Source organism: Myxine glutinosa, chromosome 7 (assembly GCF_964187855.1).
Source record: "Myxine glutinosa chromosome 7, kmMyxGlut1.1, whole genome shotgun sequence".
NCBI classification, from domain to species: Eukaryota; Metazoa; Chordata; class Myxini; order Myxiniformes; family Myxinidae; genus Myxine; species Myxine glutinosa.
The window spans coordinates 142,748,718-142,761,862 of NC_136267.1; the positions used below are offsets into that span (position 1 = coordinate 142,748,718).

At 47.3% G+C, this 13,145-nt stretch overlaps 1 protein-coding gene across 1 annotated transcript in view; it reads left to right on the plus strand.

Moving 5' to 3' along the window:
• Positions 1 to 5,878, plus strand: part of LOC137431706 (NGFI-A-binding protein 1) — a 55,418-nt gene extending 49,540 nt beyond the window's left edge. The window contains exon 2 of the mRNA XM_078781206.1: positions 4,575 to 5,878. Within this exon, the coding sequence (XP_078637332.1) occupies positions 4,676 to 5,878 (1,203 nt within the window). The 5' untranslated portion in view covers positions 4,575 to 4,675. The remainder of the gene's footprint in view (positions 1 to 4,574) is intronic.
• Positions 5,879 to 13,145: the final 7,267 nt, after the last annotated feature.

Consider the following 13,145-nt stretch of genomic DNA (forward strand, 5'->3'; position numbering starts at 1 on the left):
ATAGCAACTTGCAAATAGATGTGGAGGAGGGTGGTTAATGAGTATAGAAAGGATTGTGGGTAGGGACGGAGGATAGCCCGAGGTGTGGAAGGAAGAGTCAGATTGAACAGACTGAGGAAGGAGACTCAACATGCAGTAAAAGGGAGGAACAAACGAGTAATAAACCTGAATTTTGGGAGTTTCACGAGGAGAAGGTTTCTGGAATAATCCGTGTGACCTGGAAGGACTGCGGAGAGATGGAGGGAGGAAATGGCAAAGGGAGAGTGATACCTTTGGATAGGCGATATAAAACTGAAGAAGCCTGTCATGAATCCTGGGGGTCACAAAACCCAAAGTCCAAATGACGTTGTCTATCGCATGTTATTTCCCAAGATCCCAAGGACCTTTGAGGAAGTCGCTTCAAACCACATTAAGAAGACAAGCAGTTTTCCATTACCCTTTGGTTTCTATCCTCAATTTTACTTTACATAAGTAAAAAAAACAAAGGATGTCTACCCCTTATCTCTTGCTTGCAACAACAGGCCACCAACTGTTCTACCATGAAAGAGCAGCAGGCCTTGTGCTTCTGGTTCTTTATGGGGGCTGTCAGTGGTGATGTTGGGGAGGCATAGGATATGGAAGTGTGGGGAGAGGGGAATGGGTGAGGAGGGGAGCTAGCACAAAGAAACCCTTGGTATTTGAAAAATAAATGGAAGAGATTTATAATGTGTTAACCCCACATGTGTGATTATGGTGTCTTCTCGAGAATGTGAGGGCCTCTCCTGATCCCAGCTGGGCAGAAACATGAATAGTTTCTTTCCCTTGCATTCATTTTGGTGTTTGTTACCCCTCCATCCCCTCCCTTACCTCAAACGGCCACACAACTGACTCCGCCTGTGAAAAAGCTGAATGCCTCAACTCTGTGTTTGCCTCTAAATCTTGTCTCCCAAACCCACCCCTCTCTGTACCTACCATACCCATTCGTACCCAGCTGCTCCTGGACTCTGTGTCCTTTTCTCCTGACAAGATGGAGAAGTTTTTGTGTCAATCCTCAACTCTGATTCTGCAACTGGACCTGACGGCATCAGCCCACGGGTCCTAAAATCCTGCTCTGCCGCTCTTTCACTCCCTCTCTTTTGCTCAAGGACATCAGCTTGGAAATCAGCCAACATCACCGCTTTACACAAAAAATGTGCAAAAACAGATCCTTGCAACTACAGACCAATCAGCCTTCTCCCAATCATCAGCAAAGTCATGGAATCCATCATTGCTTCGGATATCAAATCTTTCCTCTTCTCCAATGGCTTGATCTCTGATCATCAATTTGGTTTCAGACCAGGTCACTCTACTCTGGACATGCTGCTTCTGCTGTCTCAACAATGGATGGAGGTCCTCAATGCCAAACAGGAAATTAGAGCTGTCTCCCGTGACATCACGTGCCTTCGATACGGTCTGGCACCCCGCTCTGCTCACCAAACTCTCCTCCTATGGTATCCATGGAAATCTCCACGCATGGCTGGCGGACTTCCTCTCTAGTCGTAGTCAACGTATGGCCCTGAATGGGTTTCTCTCATCTCCCCTTCCTGTTCAGGCTGGAGTTCCCCAAGGCAGTGTTCTGGGCCCTGTGCTTTTTCTGATCTTCATCAATGATCTCTCTGACTCTCTTGAAAATCCTCTCTGTTTCTTTGCTGATGACTCCACTCTCTGCCGCTCCATTCCTCATCCCTCAGATCGGCAGTCTGCAGCCTCCTCACTCTCTGCAGACCTGAACAAAATCACAGACTGGTCAAACAAGTGGAACATGTCTTTCAATCCTGACAAATTTCACACTCTTACGATATCTTTCCGAAAGGACCGAATGGACAACCCTCCCATCTACTTTCTGAACAATCCTCTCCAAGAAGTTCTGTCACTCAAGCTTTTGGGTCTCACTATCTGCCATGATCTTTCCTGGGAAAACCACATTTCCAATCTGGCCTCCAAAGCCAGTCGCCGACTGGGCATCCTCCGTCATGCGAAGTCCTTCCTTGGCACACCTGAGGTCCTCACCACATACAAGGCTTTCATCCGCAGCTCAATGGAATACTGTTCTCCCATCTGGGCTGGTGCTCCTGCCTCACACCTAGCTTGGCTTCACGCTGTTGAAACCAAAGCTTTCAGAATCATTGGAATCTCCTGCGATGAAGCTAACTCCGAGGGCCTTTCACTTACTCACCGCAGGCAGGTTGGTGGTCTTTCTATCTTCTACAGACTCCTCTCCAGCCTTGCTCTCCCCCAGCTCTCTCTGGGCTCTGTCCTCCAAATATTCATACAGGTCGCACAAGGTCTGCCTGCAACCCTCTTATGGTTATACTGCCAAAATCAAGACTCCCTGCTCACCTTCATGCCTTCATTCCTCTTTTCTCCTGCCTCTGGAACAAACTCCCTCACTCTCTTCAATCCCACTCCTTTCTCCAGGTCTTTAAAACAGCTGTTCACCACCATCTCTTATCTTCCCCCATCCAAAACCTTGATCTTCTCTACCCCCCGTTAATTTCACCCCAGATCCACTTTTTTGAAAAACCAACTTCTTTCCTGGAAGTCCTTGCAGTGTCCAAGTGTTTTATACTTCTCCCACCCCCACACCTCCCTTCCCATGCCTCCTCCCCCCAAGCCCTCTCCCTCCCACAGATCTCCCGATGTCCCTGCTCTCAAATGTTGTGTTTGTGTGCTTCGCCTACTCTCCCCATCTTGTGTACCGCTCCCCTCTTATATGTTTTATGTGTCTGTTTGCTTTTTTTGTGTGATAAATGTTAGCTCTTTCACGAGCCTCGATCCTGTATACAAAAAAAACAAAAAAACAATTCCTCTCTGCTTGCCAATTCCATTACTCTCATTTTCTCCCTCCCCTTACCCTACCATCTTTCACGTGATACAAGTCGGCGGCCTCTCTGTTCTTCAAGTCTTGCTTGGCTGTTAAACTTGCTGTCCACGTAACTCCCATGCCACACCATTTCACATGCTCGCTAATCAAGCCACTTCAACTTCCATTCCATTCTATTCTTTTTGATCCCCGTTGAAATGGAATCATCATCATCATCGTCATCGTCATCATCATCATCATCATTCCTGGTTGGATCGCATTTCCGGCTCTCTAGGTTAGGACAGGAATCTTTTAATTTGGTCATGGTGCCGCCGATAGCTCGCCTTCTCTTCACGAAGGACACCATGAGATCTTTAATGTCCACCAATTAATTCCGGCAGACGGGACACCCAGTTTAATGTCCATCCGAGGGATTGGTTATGGACTGGCTACAGTACTCACTCAGTACACATTGATGAATCGCCATGCCTGTGAAACACCGGGATGACAGTTTATAGCTGGGTCAGCATTAAAACCCAGGCTAAACCGCGAAGAGATGAGTGTCTTCACTACCTCATGTGGACGTACGACTCTTTATACTATTTTATTTTTTAAATACAAATGATGCAAAAATAATACCATGGAGGACAAGATAAAACATATTTCCTGTTCTGGATAATGGGAAATTGGGAATGGCTTGTTTGGTTTGGGGAAGGCATCGGTTGCTATCAAGGCACATTACATGCTGATTGCGGTACTCATGCTTATAGCCATAGCAAGGCTGAGAATAAACAAGTGCAGTACGGATCACTTTTAGGTCACCTCATCTCGATTCTCAAAGAGATTAACTTATAAAATGGGTCGTGATGTTTGAATGTCCGTTTGTCCGTACGGTCGTCTGTTAATTTTTGCTATTTTTGCTACTCCTCACTTATCACTCCCCAGGGCGGCAGGGTTACCCTCTTCTCTCCACCCCCCCCCCCCCCCCCCAAAAACTTCAAATCCTGACTCGTCCCTTATTTACCAACCGATTTGCTATAAAACCTGATATAGCTCTTCTAATCGATGGTTTGCACAATTGCTCAGGCTTAGATTTTTTTTTTTGGATCAGGGGGCCTCCCAGGAGATCATGGGGGCTCCCAGGGGGGTGTCCCCTAAATTAGCAGAGGTCTGAACTATAACCTCTAAATATAACCATAAGCCCACACGAGGCTTTTTTTTTTAAAGTCCTCTTTGGTATGTCAAAACAGAGGATTTTTCTTAAACTTAAAGTTTAATATTGGGTCAATCCTGGTGCATCTGTTTGTCATCTTTCAACTTTGCTTTCGGTGGGAAGCGTGTGGATTTGCGATGGCACGCCATCGTCTTCGCTCTAGTTAAGACTGTTATGGTAATGGATTACTATCAGAATGTTATATCTGACATCACCTGGAGTGTCCAATCATACTGATGCCGTAGCAAGTCTGATAATTGCTAAGTGAAAGTGTGAGTTAGCTATTTTTTTCTGCACTAGAAAAATTTACTTTTCTCCTTGTAGGAACAGAAGAGACATGAAATATAACAGTTTCGAAGTCTATATGAAGCACTACATCATGGCAATATTGATGGATATGTGGTCATATAGTTACCATATTGTAACTTGTTTCCTAAAAATAAACCCATCCTTTATGAACTTCATTATTGTAACTCCCTCAATTTTTTTTTAAATTCCTCCTGCCCTCCCATGTCGTCCTCTTTCTCCCCATCCTTCCAGCAGTCCATTGAGTGCTGATCCACTGAGTTGAGCTGGCTCAGCACACTCTTGAGAGGCAAGTGGCAGCAAGCCTCGGTGCAAAGGCTTCTGCAGCAACAGCTATGCCATCCGTGGCTCCAGTCACACTGGGTGAGCTTCAACTGTACCGAGTGCTCCAGAGAGCCAATCTGCTGTTATACTATGAGACATTTGTTGCACAGGGTGGTGATGATGTCCAACAACTTTGTAACGCGGCTGAAGATGAATTTTTAGAGATCATGGCATTGGTCGGAATGGCCAGAAAGCCGCTTCATGTGCGGCGTCTACAGAAGGCTCTCCAAGAGTGGGTTGCCAATCCAGGCAGTTTCAGCCAGCCCCTTGGACGATTACCTTCTGCGAGTATTGCATTGGCCCGTCTGCAAGATCTCACACCAGCTGCTATTGCTGGACCGAACCCTGTTAGTTCAGCATTGGAGTCTCAGATTCAACTTGCACAACGGCTACCAGGTGGGGGCAGTGCTGGACTCTTGCGTTTGTACATAGGTCCCGATGGCTCACCATCCCTTTCTGGTCTTCCACAGGTATTAGCTGCATTTGGAAAAGCACAAGGAGCTATGATAAATCATCCTCGACTCCCTTTGGTAATTCCTACTGTACATAAAGTAACACCAGTGCATTCAGCAGGACAAAATGGGAGCCGTATTTTGTTGGGCAGCAATACCGGTGTTCAGGTCTTATCACCGGCAGATTCAGGCTGCCGCTCTGCTGACGAAGGGCAAAGCCCCCCCATGTCACCGCTGCTGCTCCCAACTCCTCACACTATGGCCTCTGCTGCTGAGGCGGCTGGTGGCCTTTTGGATGAAGCCACAATCCGGGCGCTAAGTGAGTGTGCAGAAACAAAGCTGAAGGGTCGGACCCTTCGCCCACCTCCGTCGCCTGCTGAACTGCACGAGTTACTGCGAAGTGATCGAAAACAGGGTAAATCTCTGGCACACATTGCTGACATGACCCATGGAGATCCACGGCGTATAGAAGAGATTCGTAAATTCAGCGCCATCTACGGTCGCTTTGATTCAAAGCGCAAGGATGGCCGACAGCTGACTTTGCATGAGGTACAGCCTTTTTCTTCTTTTTTCCATGTTGTCCACCGACACCTCCATTCCAATTTGTCTTTTTTTTTTTTTTTTACTTTCAATTTTTTTGGCAAACCGACCACGATGACGACTTCTTGTCCATCTTGTTCTTGCTTGATAATTTACTTTGAAGTCCACAGAAAAGACAAGCTAATCCCTATTGTTTATTTTCTTGCTTGTTCTGTCCTGTGACATTTCTGAAAATATTTCAGAGACATTTATGATAACAATGTAGTTTTACTTCGTTTAATTTGTTTTTTTAACTTGCATTCATTTGAATGCCTTACTTTCAATAATATCAGTAAAGATGCTACATTTGAACCAATGTATTTCTCATTGCTAAGCTCTTTGCTTTAGTACGTATTTTGTAAAATTCAACTTTGGAGTTTGATAATCCCTGATATTTTTTTGTTGAGGTTTATTTGGTCATTCTTTCGATACGAGTGGAAAACTGTTAGCCAGAGAAAATAGGAGAGTTGTTAAATGGATTGATTTTGAGTGCAGTGGTCATGTTAAAGAAGCCCCGTCAAGAACTGTCCCTGAAAATGGATTTTGATATACCTGTTTTGTAGGTATAGAAAGACTATATATATATATATGAATAATTTATATAATATGATATTTATTAATTCATTCATTTTTTTCTCGCCAGGCTTGGCGGTTTTCCACAGCGCGTTTAATTACCGGCGCGCTCTCACTCGCGTAACCCAATAGAGGCTCTGCCTCGAGCTCAACCGAGCGTCCAATTTGTAAGAGCGCTTATAGCTTGATTCATGCGCGTCTTCTCTCAGAACTCGTAACTTGCTCACAAGCGCCTCTGCCCATAACTCAACTCTGACAACTCCGAACTTGTTTAAGCGCCTCCCTCCACAGAACTGCTCAAGCTCATCACCCAGCTCATAACTTGTTCACTTGTCAAGCGCCCCTCCCATAACTGGGGTGGGGGCTTCGCGCAACGGGTTATATTGCCAACCCCCTTCGCTCTCTCAAATGTTCTAACCACGCCTTGTGACGCAGTGCCGCAGCCACTCCCTTCGAGCCCTGATAGGCGGCTTGCGCTTACCGTCAGCTTCTCCTCCGCCCTCCTTCGGTCTTGCCTCGATTTGCCAGGCCTGCCTCGTGTTAATTTGCGCCAAAAAGCCAAAGCGGCGTAAGGCGGCGTAAGGCGGCATAAGGCAATATAGGACCTAACACTCATTATTCTACTCAACGCAAGACTAACACAGGAAAAGGACTATGCTTACATTTACTATGAAACAACTGAACTATCGTGAGGCTACATGTTGTTGTGTGACTAACTATGAGGGGGAAAATTAACCTTTATTGTACAAACTCAAAACCGCAACAATATATTGTTATGGCCACGGGGTTCGGGTCTACTATGAGTGGGTTAGCCTCCGTTCCCTCCCGAACTTACCGGACCTGAGGCTGCCACGCACGAATAACTTCGTACTTCGGCAGATTGCGAACTAGCAACTATGAACACCAATTGGGCCATCGCATGATAGCAGGGTCCTTACCGTCTGGCACTGGTTACCTGTACCACGTGACGGTCCAATCGAGGAACGTACCCTCCGGCGGTGTATCACTTTTGTTCCTGAATGGAATTTTGGACGGCCGAGCAACCATTGGTACCTGCTGGGCTGATGGTAATGTTTTTACGGCTGATCGTTACTCTGGGGCGAACTGTGCAAAATGACGGACCAATGAAAGAAAGGACATTCACATATAGTTGGAAAATAAATGTTTAACAGTTTAATTTATTCACAACTATGCATCGTGCAACTTATCAATAGGAAAGAAAAAGGGACGAGAAGCAGAAACTCAGCGTAACCTACGCCTTATGATGATCACTACGAATAAACATGACAAGGGCACCCATCACACATTCACAAAGGGGGATGGGGGGTGGAGGGAAGGGGAAACTAACTTTGGGATCCTGTCAGAAAAATGGTTATGATGTTATCAGGACCTTGTTGTCTTGACGCCACCAGCGATCACCATTCTGGCAAAGAGCAGTCCCCAACACAAGCACGAAAAGGCAGTCCCAGCAGGAACACGAGCAGGTAGTGTCATGGACACTGCCGAGAGGGAGTGTCATGCACACGTGTAGAGAGGGAGTCCAACAGCCAGCAAAGAGCGCCATGCAGGCACGTGCAGAGAGAAACCGGCAGGCAGAGAGGAGAACAAAGTCCAAGGCCTTTCTGTAAGGCCCCTCCCGAGGATGTGGGCTGTTTGAGGGTGTTTTCCTACGCCTTATGATGATCACTATGAATAAACACGACAAGGGCACCCATCACGCATTCACAAAGGGGGGGGAAGCGGAAGGGGAAACTAACATTGGGATCCTGTCGGAAAGATGGTTATGATGTTATCAGGACCTTGTTGTCTTGACGCTACCAGCGAGCACCATTCTGGCAAGGGGCAGTCCCCAACACGAGCATGAAAAGGCAGTCCCAACAGGAACACGAGCAGGTAGTGTAACGGACACGTGCAGAGAGGGAGTCCAGAGAAAATAGGAATTTTGGACGAAAATAGGAATGTGTGATGAGCCGTCTATGGATTGATTTTGTACAACGCTTTCCCATCTCCAACACATAACGACATACTAACCCGTATAAGGGGAAGGGACTAAGATAATGTTCTGTTATGAAATAACTATTCTAAGGGACCTGTATGGTGGTTGCCATTCCTTCATAGCGGTTTCCTAAAACCACAACTATATATATATATATATATATATATATATATATATATATATATATATATATATATATATATATATATATATATATATATATATATATATATATATATATATTGTTGCGGACACGACTTATTGAGATGTTATGCTGGGCCGAGCGGAATGGCCGCCGTGTTCGCACAAGTTACCCGATTACACTCGAACGTTGGCCGAATCGCGCTACGCTAGATCAATGAAGGAAAGGACACAACGGCTGGGTTAAATGACACCACACCAGGGGTACAGTTCTCAAGACCTCCGGAGGAGGTTATAATATGGGTTTGCAGAACGTTTAGATTACACGGACAAGAGGTACAGCACAGGAAGGTGGGCACTTAGACACGGTCTTATCTTAAATCCCGACAGACCACAGACAAACGGGACAAGACTGACTCACACAGGGATTGATGGCAGGGGAGGGCAGGCAGTCGATGGCTCAAGGTGCACCTTGGCTCAGGGGCAGAATCGACCCGGTCCGGTCCAAAGAGGCGGGAGGTATCCAGCGCTTGGAGGTGGCGACTTCTCTCTCCAAGCTGGGGGCGCATCTGACGTCACCTCCGGTAAGTGGCTGCGTATATCCAGCGGGGAGTGACACGCCCTCGGCTCGGTAGCTCCGCCCCAGATGGAATCGGTCCGCCGCTTCTTATTGGGTGCGGGGGGGTTACCGGGCTCCGCCCTTGACGAGGAGCTGACAGTCAGCCCCTGTGTGGTAACCCCGTCGGAGCACATGGGCAATGGCGGCTAACCAAGCCAGAGTGAGGACGCACACTCCCCGCGCCGCGCCGTGCCGCCCCCCTCTGTTGTTGTAGTTGTTGTTGTTGTTGTAGTTCCATGAGGAAGAGATGCGGGGAGGTATTGGGAGGTCCTAAACTTACTACTGGTGCCATACAATCACATTCTGGTGCAACGAAGAGTCAGAATTAATGGAAACGAGTCCTTAACTGACATAGACTAAGAATAACTAGCAAGATGTCCTATAGTTGTCTACGTGAGATGCGGTGAACCTGGGTACGACATTTAATGGGGGAAAAAGGGGAAGGTCGGTTCTACAGAGTGTTGTTTACAGACAATGGGACTAGGGAATGGGGGATTGGGGATAGTTGGGGAGTATTGGGGAAATAGGGGAATATTTACAAGCGGATATGGATGGAGGCCAAATCCCATATCCGCAACAATATATATATATATATATATATATATATATATATATATATATATATATATATATATATATATATATATATATATATATATATATATATATATATATATATATATATATATACATATATATATATATATGTGTATATATATATATGTATATATGAAAAAAGGCCAACCCCCGCTTTGCGGGGAAAAATGGCCTCTAAAGGTGGTTATTTTATATATTTTATATATGTATATATATATATGTATATATATGTGTATATATATTGTTGCGAATATGGAATTTGGCCTCCATATCCGCTTGTAAATATTCCCCTATTTTCTCCAATACTCCCCAACTTTCCCCGATCCCCCATTCCCTAGTCCCATTGCATGTAAATAACAATCAGTAGAGCCGACCTTCCCCTTATTCCCCCATTAAATGTCGTGCCCAGGTCCACCGCACCACACGTAGACAACTTTCGGACATCTTCCTAGTTATTCTTAATCTATGTCAGTTAAGGCCTCGTTTCCATTAATTATGACTCTTCGTTGCACCAGAATGTGATTATATGGCATCAGTAGTGAGTTTAGGACCTTTCCCATACCTCCTCCCATCTTCTTCCCCAAACAACAACAATAACAACAACTACAACAACAACTACAACAACAATTACAACTACAACTACGACTACAACAACAGAGGGGCGGGGAGTGTGCGTCCTCACACCGGCTCGGTTACCCGCCATGACCATGCGCTCCACGGCGTTACCCCGAAGGGGCTGGCTGTCAGCTCCTCGTCAGGGGCGGAGCCAGTAACCCCCCCCACGCACCCAATGAGAAGCAACGTGCCGATTCCACGAGGCGGAGCTAACGAGCCGAGGGCGTGTCACTCCCCGCCGGATATACGCGGCCCCGCGCCGGATGTGACGTGAGATGCGCCCCCAGCCTGGAGAGAGAAGTCGCCACCCCTCGAGCGCTGCAATACCTCCACCGCATCTCTTAAACTGGACCGTACGTGATCCTGCCCTGAGCCCAGGTGCACCTGGAGCGATCGCTACCCGCTTTCTTTGCCATCAAACCCCGTGTGAGTGAGCCTTGTCCCGTTTATCTGTCGTCCGTTGGGGTTAATATAAGTGTGTTTAAGTGCCCACCTTCCTATGTTTCCCTCTTGTCCCTGTAATCTAAACCTTCCGCATTATTGTAATAACAACCTTTGAGAACCGTATCCCTGGTGTCGTGTCGTATTAATTCCAGCCGTGTGTCTTCTTTTTCCTTCATTGGTCTAGCATAGCGCGATTAGTCAACGTTCGGGCACAATCGGGTAACTTGTGCAGACGTGGTCATACCATAAAACCGCTCGGTAAATAACATCCAAGCCACGTCTGTAACAATTGGTGTCGAGGAGTGGAATTCGAACCCGGGACTAAATTAGTTAGGCCCAAATTTTGGGAGGGAAAATCGAGCCGGAGCGCGTACGGCGCTCGACCGAATCGATTCGGAGCGCGTTTCCCGCGCGAAATTATAACGGCGAAATTTCAATTTGTTTTACGAAAATAAAAAATAAAAACCGAATTTTGAAAGTCGCGCTATGGCGGATCAAGACAGCTGGGGTCCGGTAAAGGAGAGTGAGGTAGGGTCGATCCAGGACCAAAATGAGGGACAGGAGGAGAGCGAAGCAGTGAGGGCGGCAGGTTCGCAAAATAGCGCCGTCACGCACGAAGAAGCGGGCGCGCAAAATGGCGCCTCGCTGGTCACCGTGCCCGCGACCGAAGTAGCGCCGCTGGGAAGATTGGAACTTTTTTTTATACAAATGACGGCCCTTATGGAAAAGAATAGTGAGCGATTGGAAAACCAAATGGGGGTAATGGGGAACCGGATGGATGCTCAGGGTGAGCGATTGGAGGGCCAAATGAGGGGTACCGGTGAGGGATTAGAAAAGAAATTTGAGGGGTTAGACAACGGGATAAAAGAAGTAAAGAATGGGTTAACGGGGGTAGAAAACAGAATGGCCGCTCAAGAGAATCAGATAGAGGGAGTGAAACATGGGTTAACGGGGGTAGAAAACAGAATGGCCGCTCAAGAGAATCAAATAGAGGGAGTGAAAAATGGGTTAGAGGGGTTAGAAAACAGTATGGAAGGCAAATTGAGGGACATGAGGGACCAAGCGGAAAGGGAAGTTAAACAAATGGAGCAGCAGATAGAGGGGGTCAGAATGGGGGTAGAAACCAAACTGGATGCTCACAGGGAGGAAATGGAGCAGATGAGGGTGGCATCTGGGCAGGAGATGCAAGTGATGGGAGAGGAGATCAGAAGAGGAGTGAGTGAGGAGGTCGGAGGAGTGCGCGAGGAGGTGAGGCACTGTGAGGAGCACATGGAAAAGGAGGTGAGAAAGGGGACTGTAAAGTTACAAGGGGGCATAGAGGACCTGACGCAGGAGGTGGAGCAGCTGACGGTGGGACAAACGGAGTTAGTGGAGCAGGTTCAAAGGAACACTGCGGTATTAGGAGGTTTAAAAGCGACACAAAACGACATAAAAAACGACTTGATAGCGACAAAGAGGGAATGTCAGATGGTACGTGAGGGACTGACAACGAGGTTGGACGAGGTGATAGAGGTAATGGAGACGAAGGACCGGCAGGTGAGGACGCACATGGAAACGGTCAAGGTAGCCTTAGAGGATGAGCTTGAGGAGACGTACCGGGGAATAAAAGAGGTGAAGCACAAATTAGAAGAAGTGGAAGAAGGGATGAGCGAAATTAAGAAGCGACGGAGAGGGGATAAGAAAGAGATAAAAGAGGAGATAAAAGAATTGGTCCAAAGTCTGTGTTTGGATCGTGATGATGTGCTCATTAACCGGATGAGGGATTCGCAGGTGATGGAGGAGAAGCGAAGAGGAAGAGGACCCGGTGTAAGTGGTGACCAATATGGTCGTGCGTATGATGCGCCAGGGGATTTAAGAGGCTTGGGGGTCGAGATAGACCCGGGTGTTCGTGAGAGGCCGTTGGTGAAGTGTGCGACAGGTCTGGTGTGCGAAAATGGAGGTGTGCAAGAAAGTCCGACTCTGGGGTGTGTGAGGAAAAAGTGCGTGCCAAGGAGTGAGTGTGCTGGCGAGAGTGAGTCGGTCGTAGCGCGTGTGCGAGGGAGCACGTGGAAGCGCGGGGTGGTGAGTGTTACAGAGGGTGTGACGGGAGAGTGTGCGCGAGAAAGGTGTGTGACGGACAGGTGCATGAGGAAAGAGTGCGCTGTCAGAAGTAAGGAAGAGTGTCCACCTGTGGTGAGTGTTACAGAGGGTGTAACGGGAGAGTGTGCGCGAGAAAGGTGTGTGATGGACAGGTACATGGGGAAAGAGTGCGCTGTCAAAGGCAAGGAAGAATGCACACCTGTGGTAAGTGTTGCAGAGGGTGTGACGGGAGAGTGTGCGCGAGAAAGGTGTGTGACGGACAGGTGCATGGGGAAAGAGTGTGCTGTCAAGAGTAAGGGTGAGTGCGTTGTCAAGGATGGAGGTGAAAGTAGTGAGAGTGACATGGAGCGTGAGTTAGTTGTGACAGGTGAGCGAGGATGGACACC